At 37.5% G+C, this 21,876-nt stretch overlaps 1 protein-coding gene across 1 annotated transcript in view; it reads right to left on the bottom strand.

The window, feature by feature from the left end:
* Positions 1-277: 277 nt before the first annotated feature.
* The window catches only part of simj (simjang), a 35,591-nt gene continuing 13,992 nt past the window's right edge, over positions 278-21,876 (bottom strand). Inside the window, exons 5-11 of the mRNA XM_014239887.3 lie at positions 21,472-21,579; positions 21,308-21,409; positions 4,086-4,287; positions 3,922-4,037; positions 3,215-3,863; positions 3,052-3,150; positions 278-888 (exon numbers count right to left, since the gene is read on the bottom strand). Of these exons, the coding sequence (XP_014095362.2) occupies positions 722-888; positions 3,052-3,150; positions 3,215-3,863; positions 3,922-4,037; positions 4,086-4,287; positions 21,308-21,409; positions 21,472-21,579 (1,443 nt within the window). The 3' untranslated portion in view covers positions 278-721. The remainder of the gene's footprint in view (positions 889-3,051; positions 3,151-3,214; positions 3,864-3,921; positions 4,038-4,085; positions 4,288-21,307; positions 21,410-21,471; positions 21,580-21,876) is intronic.

Genomic DNA, 21,876 nt, shown 5'->3' with positions numbered 1-21,876 from the left:
TATAGTATACAGCGGAAATATACTGGTACTTACACAATTGGTATGTAAGGTGTTGTAAACAACCATTAGGTGAACGAAACTATTATAGTCTGCACAACATGATGCGAAAGTTTAAAAATTGTAAACTAATAAACATACTAATTAACTAATTTACGAGTAGTACTTCCAGATTACAGAATCCATATTTTTATATTATTAGGCGGATTGCGCCAACTTTAGGCCTCCCGTTTCGCTGCAGTTTACTTACCAATTGCATTTTAGAAGTTATTGAATGTAATTTATTAAGTGAACATTTTTATTTATAAGCTGGAATATTAAATACAATATTTAGTTTAGTAATTATGTATTGAGCTTCTTTCGAACTTTTATTCAAATTTCATCGTTATCATCAAATTTTGTATTTGCTAATATACTTCCAATTCTTTTAATAAATATTATTTAAATCAATAACTATTTAACATTACAAAATCAAAGCATTATATAGTCCTAGAAGAAACTACATCCTTTCAACTAAAATATGCGGGCATATACAATACAAAAAAACTAAATATTAAGTAAACTCTTATTCGATGAATTATAAATTCACGCGTGTCAATAGTACTAATGAACATATACTCGACGAATTAACGATGATTACAGTCAGCTTCATTTTAAATTCCCTTTTCATAATAACATTTTAAAATGTATTATAATGATGGACAAGACATTGTGTAAGAATAATTTAAGTTTTCCAATTATTTTGACGATTGTTACTTGATCCCGGTGCCTGTGGTTGTGGTATCATTTCCATTAAGTATTGCCTCTGAAGTTCTGCAGCACGTTGTATATCAGCCAAATTAGATGATTGATTCTTTGACGACGTGGAAGAAGAATTCTTCTTTGTATACGCTAAAAATATAAATAATTATTCATCACCTGACTTATATACTGAAATCATTAGTGTATTGTATTATTAATTCTAAGATGAAAGTAGTTTGTCTTAACTTTTTACAGCAAACAAAAAGCTTAATATTCGTGATAAATTGGTATGATACTTAAATTATTCATACAGAACTATTATTCAAGTTAAGCTTTCGATATCAATATACAATATATAAATATAAATCTCCAAATACACTGTTCAAAAATAAATGTTTATTATAGACTAGAGATATATACATCTATATACTCTTTCTACTTGTTATTTCTATAGATTTAATGAGAAGGTATTTCATGGGTAAATTATGTTAAAGATAGAGCATTGTCTGCGAAGAGGTACTCGCTATTCCTCTTTTGTATGTCTCCGAAACCAAGATCGAATCTAATGTGGTAATGGGCACTGGATTACGCCGGAACCTTACATTCCAACTGACATCTTTCTCAATTAAAGTTATGTTTCTGATAAATACACAACATAATATCTACTCTTTTGTTAATTTTTGAGTTAATACTAACTGGTTTCATGATTACCTTTTAATTATTAAGTATAAGGCTAAGTATACAAAATTGTATAATCTCTTTGAAAGCTTTTTTGTTCGTAATACTAAATTAATACGAGGTGTATTCAAAGGAAAATGTTAATTTTGATTTCTCGCGGGCTGTGTACATTCTAATATCGATATTACACTTATAAACACTTTGCCTCAAAAAAGTGTTTATAAGTGGTACAAGCGCTTTACCGAAGGGTAAGAAGATGTTGATGACGATGAGCATCTTGGAGGTACGCCCACGGCAACAAACGAAGAAAACATCGAAACAGTGAAAAAAAATTGCTCTTGAAAGTAGTAGAATCATTATTAGGGAAGTTGCTGAGGATGTTGGCATATCAATCGGCTCATGTCATTTAATTTTTTCGAATGTTTTGGGCATGAAACGTGTGGCAGCAAAGTTTGTTCCGAAATTGCTAAATTTTGAGCATAAGCAATGTCGCATTAGTACGCTCAGGAGTTGTTGAATAACGTCAACAACGATCCGGGTTTACTCAAACGGGTCATAACTGGTGAACAAACGTGGGTATATGATTATGACATCGAAATCATCCCAACGGAAGCTGCCAGATGAGATGGTCAGAATCGAAGAAAGAGCTTAGGCCCATACCGAAAAGCGGATTTCAGAAGTGCTTTGAGGATTGGAAAAAGCGTTGGCACAAGTGTATTATATCCGATGCCATGACTAATGTATCAGTATTTTGTATTGCCTAAGTCTACTGATCTCAGTATATTTGAAAACGAAGACAACAACCCTGATCTTAAATTTTTAAGCACAGTTTAAAGTAATTGACAGCATTGCTCAAATTTGGGCAAGAATTAAAAAAATGAGACTGAAAACATGAAACACAATGACGACCATTGAAATTTAAAATCATTGTCGTTATTGTGAAATTGTTAGATTCCTCTGCATGTAGCACATCAGCTGCTCATATCAATTTTAAAGGAAAACAAGAAAAAAATAATGTATAACACCAAATATTACATACAAAAACTTAATTTTGATCTGTCAGTTTGTATGGCAGCTTTATGCTATAGTCGTCCGATCTGAACGATTTCTTGTTTGTAAAAAGTTTTACAAAGTTAATGTCTGCCAAACAAAAGCCAAATTGTACGTACCCTTGCTTTGGACAGTAATAACAAGATATCTCTTCAAATAAAAAAGTTGTCCATACAAAGACATGTATTTGATTGTTCAGTTTGTTTAGCAGCCATATGCCAAACTGGTCCGATATCGGCGGCTCCGACAAATGGGGAACTTCTTGGGGAGAAATGGACGTGTCTAAATTTCGATATCTAGAAAGCTGAGGGACTAGTTTGCGTATGTACAGACAAACGGACATGGCTAAATCGACTCAGCTCTTCATGCTGATGATTTATGATTATCGTGGCAAACTTAATATACCATGTTCAGGATATAAAAGTAAAGTATAAACAATTTCTTTAAATCTAAGTATTCATACACACAAAATTCAAACTAACTAAAACTACAAATAACGCACATTTTGGGATAGATTCGGCTTGCGGCAAATATACTCGCGCTAGTTTTCAGAAATAATATGAGAGATAATGTGCAATAGTGTACCTGCAACTTGAGCCTGAGCCATTGCCATCTGATACGAGTAAAGCAAAGGTGTAAACTGCATCATGTGCTGAGGATTAGCGGCTAATCCTTGACCTAGAGCTGGATTATTAGAAAAGATATTAGTGTTTGGATTTGGTAGCTTTCAAAATAGCTGCCAACTAACCTCGGAGCAGTTGTTGCTGAAACGCTTGGAATGCAGCGGCTTGAGCTGCTGGTGATGCATTACCCAGTCCACTAGTAGAAGGGTTGGCTGTTGAAGTAGAGATATTCGCTAATCCTCCTAATGAGGGGAAGTTACTTAATTGGGCAATATTACCCAAGCTGTTGATATTAGCAAGGTTGTTTAAACCAGGCAAACTACCAAGAGCACTCAATTGAGCAGCAGCAGCGGCCAGCGCTGCGTTAGTATACTTATCATATTGTTGTTGCTGTTGTTGAACTTGTTCCCGCTCACGCTGTTGCATTTGGTTTGATGAATTTGAGGTTGTTTGTGATGTCATCTGTTGATTACGTGACGAACGGGGCGTATTGGATGGAGGAGGGGTTGGCGTTTGTTGGATACATGGTGGCGGTGTCGGTCGAGATGCTACACTGGGTGTAGGCGTGTGACATTTTGTTGGAATGACAGTTACGGAAGGTGGTAAATTAGCTAGAGCGCTAGGGGTAGTTTGTTGTTGCTGATGTAGCTGTATTATTGGAAGTTGTTGTTGTTGCTGCTGGAAAGATGGTTGAGCTGATGGTAATGTAGAACTGTGTGCATCTATGGGTGATGTACTCCCTTGACTAGTTATTCGTTGCTCAATTTCCTGTTCCTGCATTTTAAAATGGTAGGTAGACTATTTTTCAAAATACTATTAAGTGATATTTTACCTGTTGAAGAGCTTTAACGAATGCTTGTTTTAGTCTGTTTGTGTGCTCTGCCTTTAAAGCCTTTTTAACGTTAGTGGTAACACACTGCTCACAAATTACTTTTGTTTCTTTGTTTACTATAAAAAAAAAATTAAAAAATGTTAACATTTCTTATCACAGCCTACCTTGTTTATCCCATTTCCAAACTGGAGTGAAATCGATTTTACACTGTGCGCAAAGGAAAGGCGGTATCATCGGATTTTGTTTTTTGTTATTGGTTGTTAAATAATCCACAACTGTTTCCAAGCCCAGTAAATACACAAACTCTGTGTTACTCGGATTGGGAATAAAGTGCATCTCTGGAGGGGGCGGCTTTGGAGGTGGTATCTGAAAAGATATTTGTTAACTTTAGTATTTTGTCAAATTTTTCTGAAATACTAATTTTTAAATATTCATCGGTAAAAGTTCTACCTATGAATACGAAGTTAATATAAGGTGTAATTAAATAAAATTCATTTTTTAGTACATTTAAGGTTTTATTTAGCATAGTAAGAATGATGCATACTGCCACTCTCATAGAAAACCTCGTCCTTAGCACAGTCGATTGATTCCAATCGGTTAGTTTGTAGGTATATTTTAAATCTATATCTCAGAAACTGAGAGGCTAGTTCGCATATATACAGACGGACATTTCTAAATCGACTCAGCTCGTCAAGCCGATGACTTATAGTGTTATATAAAGCTTTGGGGTGTAATAAGTCGTTAAAAATACATATGCTGGACTCTTATCTGGATTTCTTTCCGGCCTGTGCTGTGAGTAACTAAAAAGGCGAGAGGTTCCATCAGAACATTTCCTTAATGGAGAAGCGCTATCAGAGGAAATAGAGCGCAGAACTGCTAGCAGATAATTGTTGGAGACTTAAAAGTAGCCGGTCGAGTAGGCAAATATTCATGAAAATCATAAGTATTTTTTCTATAATAAGCAATAATTTTTCTAAATGTAGCTGATGTTTGTACTTTTTAAGAAAATATATGCTTGATGTCACAAGAAAACCTGAGCCGTGTCAATTTTTTTCATTCACATATTATTGTTTGCTGGTCCTAGTACATTCAAACTTTGATATGAGTTTTCATGTAACAAACAAAAGGTTAAATTTTGTTAACTAGTGTCATTTATCCGACGCTTCCTTCTAGGTGTTACAAACTTCGTGGCAAACTTAATATAACCTGTTCAGGGTATAAAAACATTATAAATTTATTAAATATTGTGTACATGACTCCCGATTTCAATTGTCAAATTTTACTGAAAAATTAAGCTCGGCAAAAATCTCGGCAGAACCCTCCTCGAGGGTGCCGACTGGTAATAGATACCACAGTATCACAAAGATAGCGAGGACTGGTGATAGTTCGCCCCTGTTGGAGCTGGGTGGAATCTAGCTAAGGTCTGACTTCTTATTTAGGTATTCGTTGCTCCTTAATTGCACAGAATTCAAATAAAACGCCTTACTATGATTGGGGATAAAAAACAAAGGACGGATCAACGTGTCTTGCGACCCGTGCCTTGGATCAGCCTGGCTGGGGGCTCTAAAATATCCCAGTGTAAAATGGACAGATACCTGGCGCCCTCCGTAATATGATAGCCTTACTTGCTACGCGCAACGGATAAGCTTTCGATGGGTCCAAAACATGAACCAAACAAACAAAAAATGGCAAGGAAGAAAATGACGTTAGAAGGGTACAGCTGCAACCGCAAACCAATGGAGACCTAACAAAGAAACTTCAGGAATCCATTGATTGCGTGAAAACGGTTCTACCCAACTTAAAGCTTGAACAGCCAGTAGTGGCAGCCGAGAGACAGAGGTCATCTGAAAAGGCTAAGCCGTCAGCCAAAAGGCCGAAATTATTGCTTGCGACGACGAGAGATCGTCGAACTGTACAAAGCCGATATAGCGAAGGTAGGGGAGATATACCCCTGAGCTAAACTGGTAGCGGTGGATAAAAAATACATCCTGTTCAGATCTGGTCTGGATTACGGCTACACCATCACAGTCGGCCCAGATAATGCAGCTCATCAGAACCTGCAATCCGAATCTGCCTAGAGGGGTGGAAATTCGTTAAGGCCTTCGAGGACTTCGTAACAGAATCTGACGTGGAGACTAAAAGGGTCACAATGCTGATCCTACTGTTTTTAACAAAGGTATCCATTGAACCGCTGGCGAAAAGTAGCGGGGAGATCAGATATGGATTCACGAAGGTGTGAATGCCAACTTATAATTGGAAAGCCGATGCTGCAGACCACCTAGCATCGGAAACCGAGATGGATGAAACCGATAAAGATCCTATGCAGTCCTCGGGTTATGTTGAAAGCATTGAACAAAGTGAGTATTTATCGGGGTCTGAGCTTGCAGACAGACACTGAGTAAGAGCTCTTGAGCGACTCTTAGGAGGACGCAGATAAAAAAATAGATAAAGCGTCTTCTACAAATTAATTTCCATCACATCAAACTAGCTTCGGTAGCCCTAATTAACAGTGTGGCAATAATATAGAGGTAAGTGTATTTTTAATTACTTACTAGGCAGTAAGCATCTGTTGTGCAACAGAGGTGGTATACTAACGTTTATCACAAGACCCCGACAATAAATATTAGACATCGCACCCGTGTGGGAAGAACTATTGAACAATGTGGCCAAATAAAAGTTTTTGAACACTACTTTTCGGATCACCGATACATTGAATGTATAATTGAAGAAAGTGTGGACAGCATGCAGGAAGCAAAAGAAGAGGATTGGAATAATTATTACAACCTTCTAAGGTCATACGAAAAACAGATAAGAAAAGCAGAAAAGAAACTCTTGAAAATCTGGACGGTATCCATTGAAGAGTCCTTAGGCCTACCTAAGGATACTCACTTCCCAGGCAGCTCTAAAAACCATACGGTCGAGTATACACCAGACAGTGGAGTAGTGAGAGATTCCATTTCTGTAGATATAGTATCAGAGAGCAATGTATATTGGACTATGAGCAGTTTTAAGCCCTTCAAATCGCCGGGACCTGATGGTTCATTCCCAGCTCAATTAATCTTTCCAAATTCCTGTTTAAAACGTTGGAAATACGAATAGAAATAAAACTGCCGGTTTTCCAGCATGCATATTCTAAAGCAAAATCCACAGAAACAGCACTAAGCTTAGGGGAAGCAGAGATTGAAAAATCTCTGGAGGGTAAAAAAATACATCCTAATAGCCTTCTTAGACATAGAAGGCGGTTTCAATAACATCCAGCTTGGGGCATACTGAACGCGCTTAAAGATTTGAACATCTTTGGCCTACTCTGACGATGTGGCGATTTCGGTTGAAGGTAACAGGCAAACAATGTAATATAATTAAACCGAGCAAACTGGAGCCTATACCAATCAATATCCAAAAATCACTTCAAAAATCTCCAGAGCCTTAACATAAATCAAGAAATTGCCAAAATCACAAAAGCCATAAAGAAATCTGCTAACGAATCCATTCCCCGAACAAGTCCGTCCTTCCACAAAAACTCCACTCATTGGTGGAATTCCGAATTAAATATATTACGCCAAAAAAAACAAAACAGCTGGCATAACTACAAAACTGCCAAACAATCGAAAATCTTATATGCTACAAAAGAGACAATGCTATTTTCAGGCGCACAGTGAAGGAAGCAAAAAAAAAGCAAGCTTTGAAAAATTTACAGCCTCCATATCACCGGCATCAACACCAAAGAAATTATGGGCTGACATAAAATCGTTAACAGGAGTCCCCTATACCCCAATTAGGTCAATCAACTACAATCAAAGCCTACTTACTTCTTCAATAGAAATAGCAAATTCTTTTGCAGAAACGTGGTCAAATTACTCAAATGACTCAAATTTTTCGTCAGAGTACAAGGCTGCGAAAAGCGTTACTATATCCAAATCATACATTTTTCAGCCAACATCAAAAACAGCAATCGATTTGAATCTGAAATCACTTTCATAGAATTGGACTAGCTCTACAGCATTCAAAGGGGAACACCCCAGGATTTGACAGAATATCCTACCCCATGCTCAAACATCTTTCCACCGACGCAAAAATACAACTCCTACACACCTTTAACAATATATTCGATTCTGGCCGCTACCCTCACACGTGGCGCTCTGCAATTGTTTTACCTATACCCAAGCCCAATAAACCTACAAATGAAATTTGCGGATACCGCCCAATCTCTCTGTTGCCATGCATGAGTAAAATTTTCGAAAAAATCTTGGCTAAAAGACTAATGTGGTTTTTAACCAATAACAAATTAATAAGTCATAATCAGGTGGCATTCAAAAGCAAGCAAAGCACGATAGACTCTCTGCTTCACATCCAACATTACGCGTCAAACGCTCTTTCGACAAAAAATTATGTCACTGTATTATCGACAGACTTCGAAAAGGCGTTTGATCGGGTAGGAATTCATACGATATTGTCACAGCTTGAAAATTGGGGCGTTGGTCAGAAAACCTTTAACATTATAAAGGCCTTTATGACAAATCGCACTTTTCGGGTAAAGATAAATAATACCTTGTCAAACCATTTCAACCTATACAATGGTATTCCACAAGAATCACCACTTTCAGTAGTACTATTTATCATATCATTTGAACAAGTATCAAATATAATACTAAAACATAAAAATATAAGCATTTCACTCTATGCAGACGATGCTATAATTTTCACTAAAATCAAAGATATAAAAATTGTAAATAACATATTTTTAAACATCTGCAAAAAAACCAATTGTCACTCTACTAATCTTATGTTCAAAAACAAACCTATCGAAATTGTAAATGATCTCAAAATTTTAGGAATTATTTTCGATAAAAGATTTAGATTTAGAAAACAATGTATTAGCATAAGAAAAAACCTGGCTGCCAGATTAAACATCATCAAATATCTTACATCAAATAAATCTTTTATAAATATTCATACACTAATAAACGTCACTAGAGCACTAATACTATCAAAAATCGATTATGGACTCCCAATTTACGGATGGTGCGCAAACACCAACCTAAACCAAATAAATGCCCCATACCACCAGGCAGTGCGCCGTAGTATCGACGCTTTTCCAACATCTCCTGTAAAATGGGTCCTAGCGGAGGCCGGACTACCATCCATAAAAGACAGACTGCGTGATGCCACCTATAAACTCATCCCAAAGCTGGTTAACTCACAAAATAAAATCTTAGATACGGAATTTATTAACGCCTTTACCCATAAACGCAATTATAAAAAAAAATCAACTATCCGCAGATGTGTCAGTTATTGCGAAATGCTACAAATCAGTAAGCACGGCACAAAAGCAAAAACCTCCCAAAACTCACCGTGGATGCTTGAGTCATCGAACTACGACATCACACTCCACAAAAATAATAAAAACGATGTCAACCCTGTTATTCATCGAAAATTATTCCACGACTTATCGATTTCATATAAAAATCAAAACTGGAATATGATATTCACGGATGGCTCCAAAACCGAGTTTACAACAACATTTGCTGTAGTACATGAAGACGGATCATTGATCGCCGGAGGCATACTCGAACCATATTGTTCGATATTTACAGCGGAAGCGACAGCCTTTAAACAAGCATTGGATTTAGCAAGCCACAACAAAGGGAAATTTGCAATCTGCACTGATAGCATGTCCGTCATCGAAGCGGTGAAAAACATTTACAACAACAACCCCTTATTAAACAACATCAGAAATTTTCTTCTCAGATACAGCAAAAAAACAAAACTGATATGGACACCAAGTCATATAGGTATCAGCGGAAATGAATTCGCCGACTCCGCCGCACGTTCCGCAGGCAAAGCAGCGTACCTAAATTTTCACACAACTGAACCAAAAGATTTGTCAAATTACATTGCTCACAGTTTAGCTGAAAAAAAGGAAATAGAGTGGCAGCAAGACCCCCATCGATACGTCACATTAAATCCTAAGGGCACACGGGCAACATACCCAAGAACAACCCCAAGGCAGCAGTCTACAATAATGATTCGCCTACGAATAGGCCACAGTAAATTGACACACGAACACCTCTTGACAGGGACTCCCAAAAAACCATGTCCCTTCTGCAAAGGATTATTATCCACAGACCACCTAATCCACGATTGCAAAAAATTAAAATCGACGCGAGAAAAAATCTTCGGGCAAGTTGCTCCAAGTGATTTACTTACAAACATCACAAAAACTAACATCGATATAATAAACCAATTTTTCAAGGAACTAGACTTAAGCAAGAAAATCTAATTAAAAAATAAATAAATAAATAATATGCGCACGTGACAAAGACCATAATATAACATAATGATAAAAACAATACCATTTCGAAAAGCTGAGCCGTAGGCCCTGGCAGCCAGTGTTCTCTTTTTTAGATATTATATTTGTATACTATATCTAAATTGAATAAATAAATAAATAAATTAAACTTAAATGCTAGCAAGACGGAGTATTGTTAACTAGGAAACACAGCACTCTAGAAGTTATACTGCCATTATTAAATGCTACCAGGCTATCCTGCAAATGGATGATTGGACCCAAATGGGGCTCGTTGTTGTTGTTGTTATAACGGTTACCTAATCCCCGTTTGGGTGATAAATTCTAGATTTGTTGTCGTCGAGGTCATCTAACGGAAGGCCCAGGAAACGAGCTGTTTCGACGGGGTCGGACCATAGGGAGAGGGGTGTTAGATGAGTGGGGTTTGTTGGGCATGAAAAGAGGTGGTTAGTGTCATGCGGAGACTCATTGCATGCAGGAAATGTGTTTGGTATGTCAGGGTCTATTCTGGATAGGTAGGAGTTTAACCTGCTACGGTATCCAGAACGAAGTTGCGCGAGGGTCACTCTAGATTCGCGAGGCAACTCGAGCTCTGTGTCTGCAATGGGTGGTGGTTTAACTCGTATTACGCCATTCACTGAGAGGGAGTCGGTGAAGGTGTTAATGGCTCCACTGTGAATGGCGGTCAGTGCCTATCTGAAGTTAGTTGCGTCCGAAGTCTGGTCGGCGTACTGTCTAATGTCGTCGACGTAGTCAAGGAAGGACCTCTTGATGTACCTAGGAGGCGGCTCCGCTACAAGCAGGCGACTGCAGGGGTGGTTTCTGCGAAAACATCCCAGCAGAAACTGTTTGGAGAGAAGCTCGTTATGTTCCTTAACCGGAAGCATACGGGCCTCACTATGTAGGTGTTCGATTGGAGACATCAAGAGGCATCCCGTGATAGTCCGGAGAGCAGTGTTCTGACAAGTCTGAAGCTTCTTCTTCTGCGTGTCACTGCATCCAGGCAACCATATTGCGGCTGCATAATTAAGGACCGGCCGGCCGATTGCCTTGTATGTTGCCAACAACGTTTCTTTGTCTTTTCCCCATGAGCTGCCGGCAAGCGACTTGAGGATTTTGTTGCGGCTCTGTACTTTGGCAGTTATCGCGGTCGTATGAGGAGTGAAAGAGCACAGACTGTCCAAAGTGACGCCTAAAATTTTAGGGTTATTTACTGTCGGAATTTTTGTGCCATCGACTGAAATGTTCAGGTCCAGTCTGTACTCCTTCGTCCAATTTGTGAAGATGGTCGCTGTGGATTTGGTGGGGGAGAGTGTTAGGTTCCTTGCAGAAAAGAAGGGGTAGCTCGTTGACTCTACACAGTGATTGTTAGACCGAATATGACATGATGGTGGTCAATAACGGAAAAGAAATACGCGTATGAAAAGCATACAAAGAACAACACCCACATTTACTGCCAACAGACTTATTCTGTAAGCAACTGGCAGCGAAGTCAGCTCTTATACTGAGGAAATCCTCCCAATTTGTCGCCTGTAATAAGCAGCATTCTATAATACTTAGTAAGTTCCCGTTTCTACCCATTACCTAAATTCAGTCTACAATATTGCACTCCCTTCCAGAGAAGAGTGGGAAAGGGGCGAGGTGGACAGGTGGACAGGGATGCAAGGATAAGGTGGTGTCTTTTCAGCAAAATTAGATACCAAAATCGCCTTCCGTTTACCAGGCCACTGCAGTGTCTTCCAAACGAAAATCACACCATTTAAAGGAAGTCTCCTTATTCTGAGAAGAAGTGTGCTCACAACAAGGAATATATATATATCTTTATATATATACATATATTTCTTATGTGCGTGTGTATGTCACTGAACTCCTCCTAGACGGCTGGACCGATTTTGATGAAATTTTTTGTGTGAGTTTAAGGGGATTCGAGGATGGTTTAGATTCGCAATTTGGTCCACTGGAAAATGTTTATTTAACTAATTTTTTATTTATAAGTAGTTGTTAATTTTGGAATTTTTTACATAGAATTCCGGCAGACTGCGCTGCAGTCGTGACAGATATTCAAAAGTATATTTGAGACTGGAAAATGGCGCTGAGATCAGATTCTAAGATAGCATAATTATATTGTAGTTTAAACTATTAAGACGATAGACATGTGTATGGTGTATAGTGTATGTGTATGGTATGGTGTATGGTGTCTAAACATTTTTACTATGCTATCCTACTCAATGCGAAAATAGTGAATTTACAAAACTAAGAAATATATAAATAAATAAATAATATATTTGTTTATATTTCTTGCTTTTCTCTATCTTCCGCGAAGACGTGACATTTTTTGTAGAAATAAAATACTATGAAAAATACACAAGGACCAATGAGGATTAGCCACTATTTTGAGTGGAAAATATCAAGGTGAAGTTGTACTTCTGCACGGATTCCAATGACTACTTCAGATTCGCCGTTACCATTAAAAACATTTAAAATTACCCATCTGCTTGACATTTGCGATGACTATTAATAAGGCACAAGGTCAAACAATGACGATTTGTGGATTATATTTAGAAAATCCGTGCTTTTCTGACGCCCAATTATACGTTGCGTGTTTGAGAGTAGAGAACCATCGAATTTATTTTTTTTAAACCTCTCAAGGATTAACCAAAAATATTGTACATCCTATGGCATTACGATAACTTCAGTTTTTGAAGACAATTAAATCTAAGAATAAACACCCGTTATAGAATAGATTATAAAAATCGCAGGGTGCCATATCAGGCGAACAAAAAGTTTGGGTCCTTTTTGGCCTCTTTAATGATGTCTCTTGAATGTTGAATTCTGAGGTCTTTTTTGTGTTGTTTCAAAGTGGGCGGGACAAATCGAGCACAAACCTTTCTGAGGCCCAAATTTTCTGTCAAAATAAATCGACGCTGCGGATTTTGATAATTCCGATTCCATATATTTAAGCGACGATTTCGGGTCTTTTTTTAATGAATTCACGCACAATTTCCGTGTTTTTTTCGTTCACAACATCTTTTGGCCGGCCCGAAAGTTCGTCGTCTTCCAAGTCCTCCCGTCCCTCTTTAAAACGTTCAAACCACTCGTGAATACGGCTACGGGATGAAAATGCGTACCATTTCTTTTAATACCAATCGTAGTCGTCTTCTTGTAGCGGAGCCGCCTCCTAGGAACATCAAGAGGTCTTTCCTTGAGTACGTCGACGACATTAGACAGTACGCCGACCGGACTTCAGACAGGCACTGACCGCCATTCACAGTGGAGCCATCAACACCTTCACCGACTCTCTCTCAGGGAATGGCGTATTACGAGTCAAACCACCACCCATAGCAGACGTAGAGCTCGAGCTGCCTCGCGAAACCAGAGTGACCCTCGCGCAACTTCGTTCTGGATACTGTAGCAGGTTAAACTCCTACTTATCCAGAATAGACCCCGACATACCAAACACATTTCCTGCGTGAGTCTCCGCATGACACTAACCACCTCTTTGCATGCCCAACAAACCCCACTCATCTAACACCCTTCTCCCTATGGTACGACCCCGTCGAAACAGCTCGTTTCCTGGGCCTCCCGATGATGACCTCGACGACAACGAATCTGGAATTTATCACCCAAACGGGGACTAGGTAACCGTTACAACAACAACAACGGCTACGGGATAGACAATCATCGCCATAAACTTGTTTCATCATTTGATGAGTTGTGGTAAAAGTTTTACCAAGTTTAAAACAAAACTTAATGTTGGCTCTTTGTTCGATGCTCATTTTCCGACCGACACTACAAATGTAATGTCACATGTAGCGCGATATCTCAGACAGATGGCGCCACTAGAAGCTGCGTTGTTTAAAAAGTCCTGGAACTTTTGAATTGTGCCTTGTAGGTGATATAAAATTAACCAAAGATTTCATTAAAGATTTTACACATATTTTTGAGTTTATTCAGTTCATAGATTCATTAAATTATAGTTTAATGACCAGATATTTTGCAATCAGTCAAATCATTAGAGGTTGAATAAATAATATCGATTTTCGAATGTGTTGCTTCTGTAATCCACAAATATATTATTTAATTTTTTACTGTAGATATAGGTTATATTAATATTGATGTTGAAATCTCAGCATGACTTATCTTAGGTAAATGGTATAAGATTCCAATTTTTCTATACATTGATTCAATTTTATTACACACCTCCACAATTACAACATCCAGTGTGTCTCTTATGCGATTCACATTTATGTTATTATATGTTTTAATATAAACAGGTTGGTTGAAAAGCTTCTGCTCTCACCAAGAAATAGCCCTATTAGCTCCAAATTTTATTTTTATCAAGTTGGTACATCTGTCGTACATGTTAGTTCTTTGTTTACAAGCCATTTGAAATTGACGTGTCAGAGTATTTTTTTTAATATAGAAACAATTTATATCGCGCAGTGATTAGATTTATTCTTTTGAAAGGTTTAAAAGCAAAGGAAATTTATGAATCGTTAGAAATGTATAAGGAATGCTCACCTTCAAAATGCACCGTTGAATTTTGGGCTGGTGAATTTATCGTGGTCGTACTAGGTTAGCACTGGTATAAATATACTGGTATTGAGCGTTAAGATTCAAATGTGTTGGTAGGGAACATTTATTGTGAACGAGCTTTATTTTTTTCTGTTTGGTTGTCATGACACCTGTCAAACATATTCAATAACTTTACAGTCATGGAACAAACAACATCATATATTTTTTTCCATTTTGATAAAACTGTCATAGTTTGTACTGGAAAATTATAATTTGCGAAAAGCAATAAATTTTTGTTTCCATCAGGGTCGCATCGAATGCTTGACGAGGCATATGGTGATCATACTCTATCAGAAGCAACATACAAAAGATGGTTTCAACGGTTCAGTGATAATGATTTTAATGAGAAATGAAGGACGTGGAAGACCACCAAAAAAGTTTGAAGACGACGAACTGCAACCACTATTGGCTCAAGATGATACTTTGAGTCAAAAGCAAATGGCAGCTATGTAAAATGTTGCACAACAAACAATTTCCGACCGTTTGAAAGCTATGGGAAAGATTCAGAACTATGGAAAATCGGTGCCACATGAATTGAATGAAAGACAAATGGAAAACCGAAAAAACACTTGTGATATTTTGCTTCAGACACGAAAGTAAATCAGTTTTGCATCGAATTGTCACTGGCGTCGAAAAATGTTTTGAAAACCGTGGGTTAATCCGGAACAACCATCAACATCCACTGCAAAAACAGATCGATTCAGTAAGAAGGCAATGCTCTATGTTTGATGGGATCAGAAGGGGGTGAAATATCATGAACAACTAAAACCTGGTGAAACTTTTAATACCAATCGCTACAGACATCAAATGATCAATTTGAACCATGCAGCGAAAAACGACCAAATTGGGCCGACAAAGTAATTTTGTTACACGATAATGCACCTGTACATAAAGCAAAATCCGTTCAGGATACAATCAAAGTACTTGGCTGGGAGCTGCTACCCCACCTGGCGTTTTCACTTTATTCCGATTACCATTTATTTTCATCGAGCCCCGCAATGGCTGAGCAGTACTTCGATTCCAACGCAGAAGTCGAAAATTGGGTGTCTGACGAACATTTCTTTGGCATGGTATCCACAAATTGCCTAAAAGGTGGTCAAAGTGTGTAAAAGCAATGGTCTATACTTTGAATAAATTTTTTTAACTTTCCCAATCAATTTTCGCTTGGGTTATTTTTGCGTGAAAGGCTTGATATACTTTGTACTATCTGCATAGTCATCCACTTCATCTAATGTACCATAGGTTCGCATTAAATTCAATATTTCTCGCGTTTCTTAATTTTGTTCTTGGGTCCACTAAATTTAATACTCTTAAGGCCCAGTTATGCATACATAGCATAGCACTACCATACATGAGTACTTTCACATAAGGAATCTGTTTTGCATGTATCCGATGATTATCGAACGCAGGACATAACATAAAAGTCTGTTAAATTTTGACAAGGTCTGGCATGCCTTACTGTCTGCTGAATAATCGAACTTCTTACGTCAGGTGTCTAATCTGAAACCCATATGAGCTGGTGTACCTGAAGGCAGCGTTCTTGCGCCTGTGCTTTATATTCTCCACGCGGCTGTACTCCAGTGATTAACTCTAACACCACAATAACGGCAAACGCAATTGACCGTTGAATTGTGTTCGCAAGTGGGCAGTTGCTACCAACAAACACAAGCGCTTACAATTGATATGGAACGTACATGGAGAGACCACATGAAAATCACGAGAGTCCAGCTCAGGTTAAGGTTTCCGAAGCTGTACTGGCTCCTAAGGTCAAATCCAGCCTCAGTTTAAAGAACAAGCTACTCATATATATGGAATTCAAAGCTGGGGGAGCTCAGATGATTCAAAGTTATTCAAACCTTTCAAAATAAAATTCTTCAGACTATAGTCTTTTTTATGTTAAAAATATCCACTGTAAAAGAAACTTTAGAAGAATTTAGTAGTCGTCACCTCTCCCGATTGGAGAACCATGATAACGTGCTTGTGACCGAAGAGCTGGACAATAGTCAACAATGTAGGAGACTAAAAAGATATCGTCCATTAGATCTACCCTTTCGATTCAATTGATCTTTCCTTAATATACTTCAACATAATTATTTTTTTCAGCAAATTTAGTGATTGTCATTTTAATAAGGCAGATTTTAAATAAAACTGAATATTATACAAAAAAAAAATATTACGTTTAGCTGTTAGACTGCCTTCGTTAATATCGAGATTAGCCCTTCGGTTGGTTCAATGACTCTTTTTAGCCCTTTTTTTTTGTTTCTTTGATATTTTTGTTTTTTGGCTTTATGACAGTGTTGTTTACGTTACTTTTAGCTGTATTTCGTACATTTTATCGAAACTCTTGATTAAGTTCTGTGCTACACTTGTTATGAAAAACTTTGCTTAGGGAAAATTTGGAGGCAGCATCCATATGCAATACAAAATACTAATGCCATCAATTATCTACAACTGAATACCACCATAACCCAATGTAAAATACTTCTTATTTTGCGAGGGTAGTCCGATACTGATATGAGCCTCAAAATCCGATGATACCATTATCCCAAAAAAATGTACATTCTCGAAGACGACTACTGTCCAAATTTCAGTTCAATCGAACTTAGTTTTGTTATGACCGTGGGTGAAGTCGTAACCCCCCGATTTTAGAAAAATGGAAAAAGAGAAATAAAGGTCCGTGTTTCTATTCTTACATTTATAAGAGAAATTGCCCAGTGAAATCAAAGAACTCTATATGTTTTTCTCCTTCTATGGCGACGGTCAAAAATTTGTTTATCGAGTTTCAACATGGTCGAACATTGATTTTTGATGAGCCACACCCAGGTGCCACGGTGGACACAACGAAGGCTGACAGGTCAAAACTCCACAATCTCGTTTTGAACACTCGCGAAATAGCTAAGACGGTAGGCATCTCGTGTGTCATATCCTCCTAGCAATATTGGGCATGGAAGGGCTGTCGGTGCGATGAGTGGCTCGTTCGCTCTCTTCGGATAAGAAGCGCAATCATTAGACCATTAGACTCTCATACTGTTTAAACGCATCGTTTCATGACCATCGACGAAACATGGATCATCTGGTAAATACCAGGTACCAAATGACATTCGAAACATTGGAATTGACAACCTTTTTTGGTATTCACAATCTATCTTATCTACATAAAGGCATTTTATACCGAATTATTAAACAGATTCAACGCCACACTTAAGACCCACGGAAACCTAGTTTAAAAGCCTCTAGAAAACTCACCAGTACAAATAATTTTATACTAGCAACTTTTGATACGTCGTCAAGGAACCCACGACCTATAGTTGCGATTCTTTTCCTGTATAGGGCTTTGCATTCGCATAGAAGATGTTTTACAAACTTGTCTTCTTCTACCTCCTGACAGCTTCTACAATAGTCGTTGTAAGGTACGCCTAGCCTGCTGGCATGTCTGCCAATTAGACAGTGACCTGTTAGTACTCCTATCAGAGTTCTTATGTCATTTCTTTTGAATTTAGTCTGCTAGTTGAGCAGGTTATTGATTGTCTCCACCGAGACTCAGCTAGATTTATAGCTGATTAAGTATTTGCAAGTTGCCAGAATAAAAATGCCCTCTTTTCCAGGGGTTAATTGTAGTGGTACCTGTTCTGGCTAGTTCATTTGCTTCGCAGTTACCAGGGATATCACTATGCCCTGAAATCCATTGCAGGTTTATCGTGAAATAGGATGTTAGATCCTCTAATAGAACAAGACATTCTTTCACTATCTTTGAAGAGACCATAGGAGACTTGAGTGATTTCAAGGCCGCTTGGCTATACGTATAAATATATATGCTCCTTGTTGTGAGCACACTTTTTGTCAATACAACAAGACTTTCTTTGATTGCTGTGATCTCCGCCTGGAAAACACTGCAGTGGTCTGGTAAGCGGAAGGCGATTTTGATGTCTAAACTATCAGAGAAGACACCACCTCCCACTCGATTATCTAGTTTGGATCCATCCGTGTAGATGCTAATTCCTTCATTCCTGTCCACTTTGTCCCTTTCCCACTCCTCTCTGGTTGTGGCAATATTGTGAAACGAATTTAGCTTCAATTCTATTGGATTTCGGAAATCCGTGGTTTTAGGTAGAAACGGGAATAAACTAAGTATTCTAGAGTGCCCCTTGTTGCAGGCGACTAATTGGTAGGATTCCCTTAGTCTGAAAGCTGACTTTGCTGCTACTTGCTTACAGAACCGGTCTGTAGGCAATAAATGTAGAATGACGTTTAGTGCCTGGCTAGGCGTTGTTCTAAGAGCTCCACTAATGCCAATACTAGCTGCTCTTTGTATACTTTCCATACGCCATACCGCGTATTCCTTATCCATTATTGGCCACCATACCAATATACCATAAGTCATGATTGGTTTGACAACTGCTGTATAGAGCCAATAAGCTATCCGAGGCATTAGCGTTAGCCCCCATTTGGGACCCACCATTCTTTTACAGGTGTAGAGTGCTGTGGCTGCCTTCTTCACCCTAGTATCCAAGTTTTGTTTCCATTTAATCTTCCTGTATAAGATTAGTCCTAGGTAGCTTGCCTTATCACCAATTGCTAGTCTGCAACCACTTAATAATGGCGCCGTAACTACTGGAGTGTTAGCTTTCTGGTGAATAATACTAGCTCTGTCTTACCAGCATTTAGGTTTAATCCGCACGATACAGCCCAACAGTTTATATCATCCAAGATCGTATGCATGTTTGTGAGAGTATTCGGGAATTTACCTTTAACCGATACTGTCACATCGTCATCGTAGGCCACTACATGTACCCCCTTCTTTTCTAGATCCCACAGCAACTTATTCATTGTCAGGATCCAGAGAAGTGGGGATAACACGCCTCCTTGAGGTGTACCTCTTTGGACGGATCTTCACATCGTTGACGCTCCCAGCTTTGAAATTATTGACCTGCTCATGAGCATCTGTTCAATTAATTTTCTGAGAGGTTAAGAGATGTCCAGATCCTTAAGCGCACTCAGTATGGCCCTAGGCTGGATGTTATATTGAAGGCTATAGAAGGAGATTAGAGTGTATTCTTTAACTTCCAGAGATTTTTCAATCTCCGCCACCACAGAGCATGCTGCGAACCAGCCAGCTTATCTGGTTTTAGTTTGTTTCTTATATGTAGTTTTATTAGCCTTTCTAGCGTTTTTAGAATGAATGAGGAGAAACTAAGTGGTCTGAAGTCTTTTGGACTTGTATGCGAACAATGATGTCAAAGAATCTGATTGGATTTTCGTCTTTTCGAACAGCCGCAAAAACAATATTCGTTTCAACTCACTAATGTGAAAAAACATGCAAATGAATAAATGTGGAAACCATTCTATCAAAGTTTACAATGTGTTCCGTTAATATAGTTTTTTTGTTTATTAGAAGAAGAAAGCAACGAAAAAATGAAAAAGGAAGATATCAAAATATCACAGTAGGGGAATTGTATGTGAAAATTAGCTTGAATTTACTTGTATGCTTTTATACATACATAGATGCTTATTTTACAGATTTATAACACATTATCGACGGAATAAAGACGCTTTTGTTAAGGTGTTCAAAAACGTTTTGTAAATCCTTTTAAGATATCTGGACTTTTTTTCCATAACCTTAATAATTATAGCATTTTGTGTTTTATTCTTGTGTTTTCCCCTATAGAAGTAAAGATAAGTTAATTCGTAACAGTCAAATGAATTTATTTCTTAACTTACATTTGAAATCTGTCAGCAACTATCTTCTTGCTTTGTTTTTGATAACGAACCGATAAAATTGGTTTTCATGACACCAAAAACCGATACAATTTCTGTTTCGAACATCAAAATAATAATATCTGAATTCATGACACCTACTAAATTTTTTTATTGGTTTCAAATCTGAGTCCGACAAATATCAGAATCGACAACACACTTGAATAGCTTAAAAATATTCACTGAATATTTGAAGTAAATCAAACAAATACTTTTCAAGTTATTCGATAATTAGCTAAATCAGCTTTTTGAAAACATAAAAAACTAGTGCATCTGATCGAAGGATTTTTTTAATTTCGATTTTTTTTAAACAAGTAACAGTTGAGTTTTTCCCGAAAATCTTTCAAAAATTAAGGTCGCTATTTTGTTAATTAAAAATTATAGATTATATAATAATAAAACTATTTTTTTGTCCGATTTATTTTAGAATTAGTAATGGTCACCGCAAGCAGCTTCGGTTGAAACTTGATCAACACTAACAGCCATTACTTTTAAAATTAATAAATCGAAACCTCTTTTAATGATGCCATGTTTTTACTTTTATAAAATAAAATAATTTAGTGGAAAAAAGTTATTTAATATAAATCGAAATATTAGGTAATTTCAAAACTATGTAGAGAAGAATTTAGTTTATGAGTAACTTATTCTTCACTATGTTGGAATAAGCATTGTCATCATTCACCACTATTTCTGTACTTTTAAGTCAAAAAATCATCAACCTCATTTTAGTTTATGCTATGTCAGACTTACTTGTAAAAGCGTTTTTTCTAGCTGTTTCCGTAATGCTAATTTTGCAGCTGCCTGCCTCTGTACTGGGGTCAATGCTTCTTCACGTGAATTACTGCGGTCATTCTAAAATTTTTTTCAAAATATTGAGTATTTAAGTGTAGTTAAAATAACAGTTTTCGATATACCTTTAGATCTTGTTGCTGCTGATTTTGTTGTAAGTGAGTTGCAGAAGGTGTTATGGAAACTGCGTTATTAATCATTCCAGACAACTTCGAACCTTCAGATATATTAATCTGTCAATAAAGTATTATTATTGAAACAATATATAGGTATATAATTTGAATCAATATATATAATTAGATTCAACGCATTTGGCAGCATTAAATTTTTTTTTTATATGTTTTCTTTGTCTCAAAGTATTGAAGTAATTTCAATATTTCTCTACAACGTTGTTGTTGTAACGGTTATCTAGTCGCCGCTTGGATGGTAAGTGATAGTTTGGTTGTCGTCGAGGTCATCTAACGGGAGGCCCAAGAAACGGGCTGTTTCGACGGGGTCGGACCATAGTGAAAAGGGTGTTAGATGTGTTT

The sequence above is a fragment of the Bactrocera oleae genome, chromosome 6 (assembly GCF_042242935.1).
Source record: "Bactrocera oleae isolate idBacOlea1 chromosome 6, idBacOlea1, whole genome shotgun sequence".
Lineage (NCBI taxonomy): Eukaryota > Metazoa > Arthropoda > Insecta > Diptera > Tephritidae > Bactrocera > Bactrocera oleae.
This window is presented reverse-complemented; position numbering and strand designations above follow the sequence as displayed.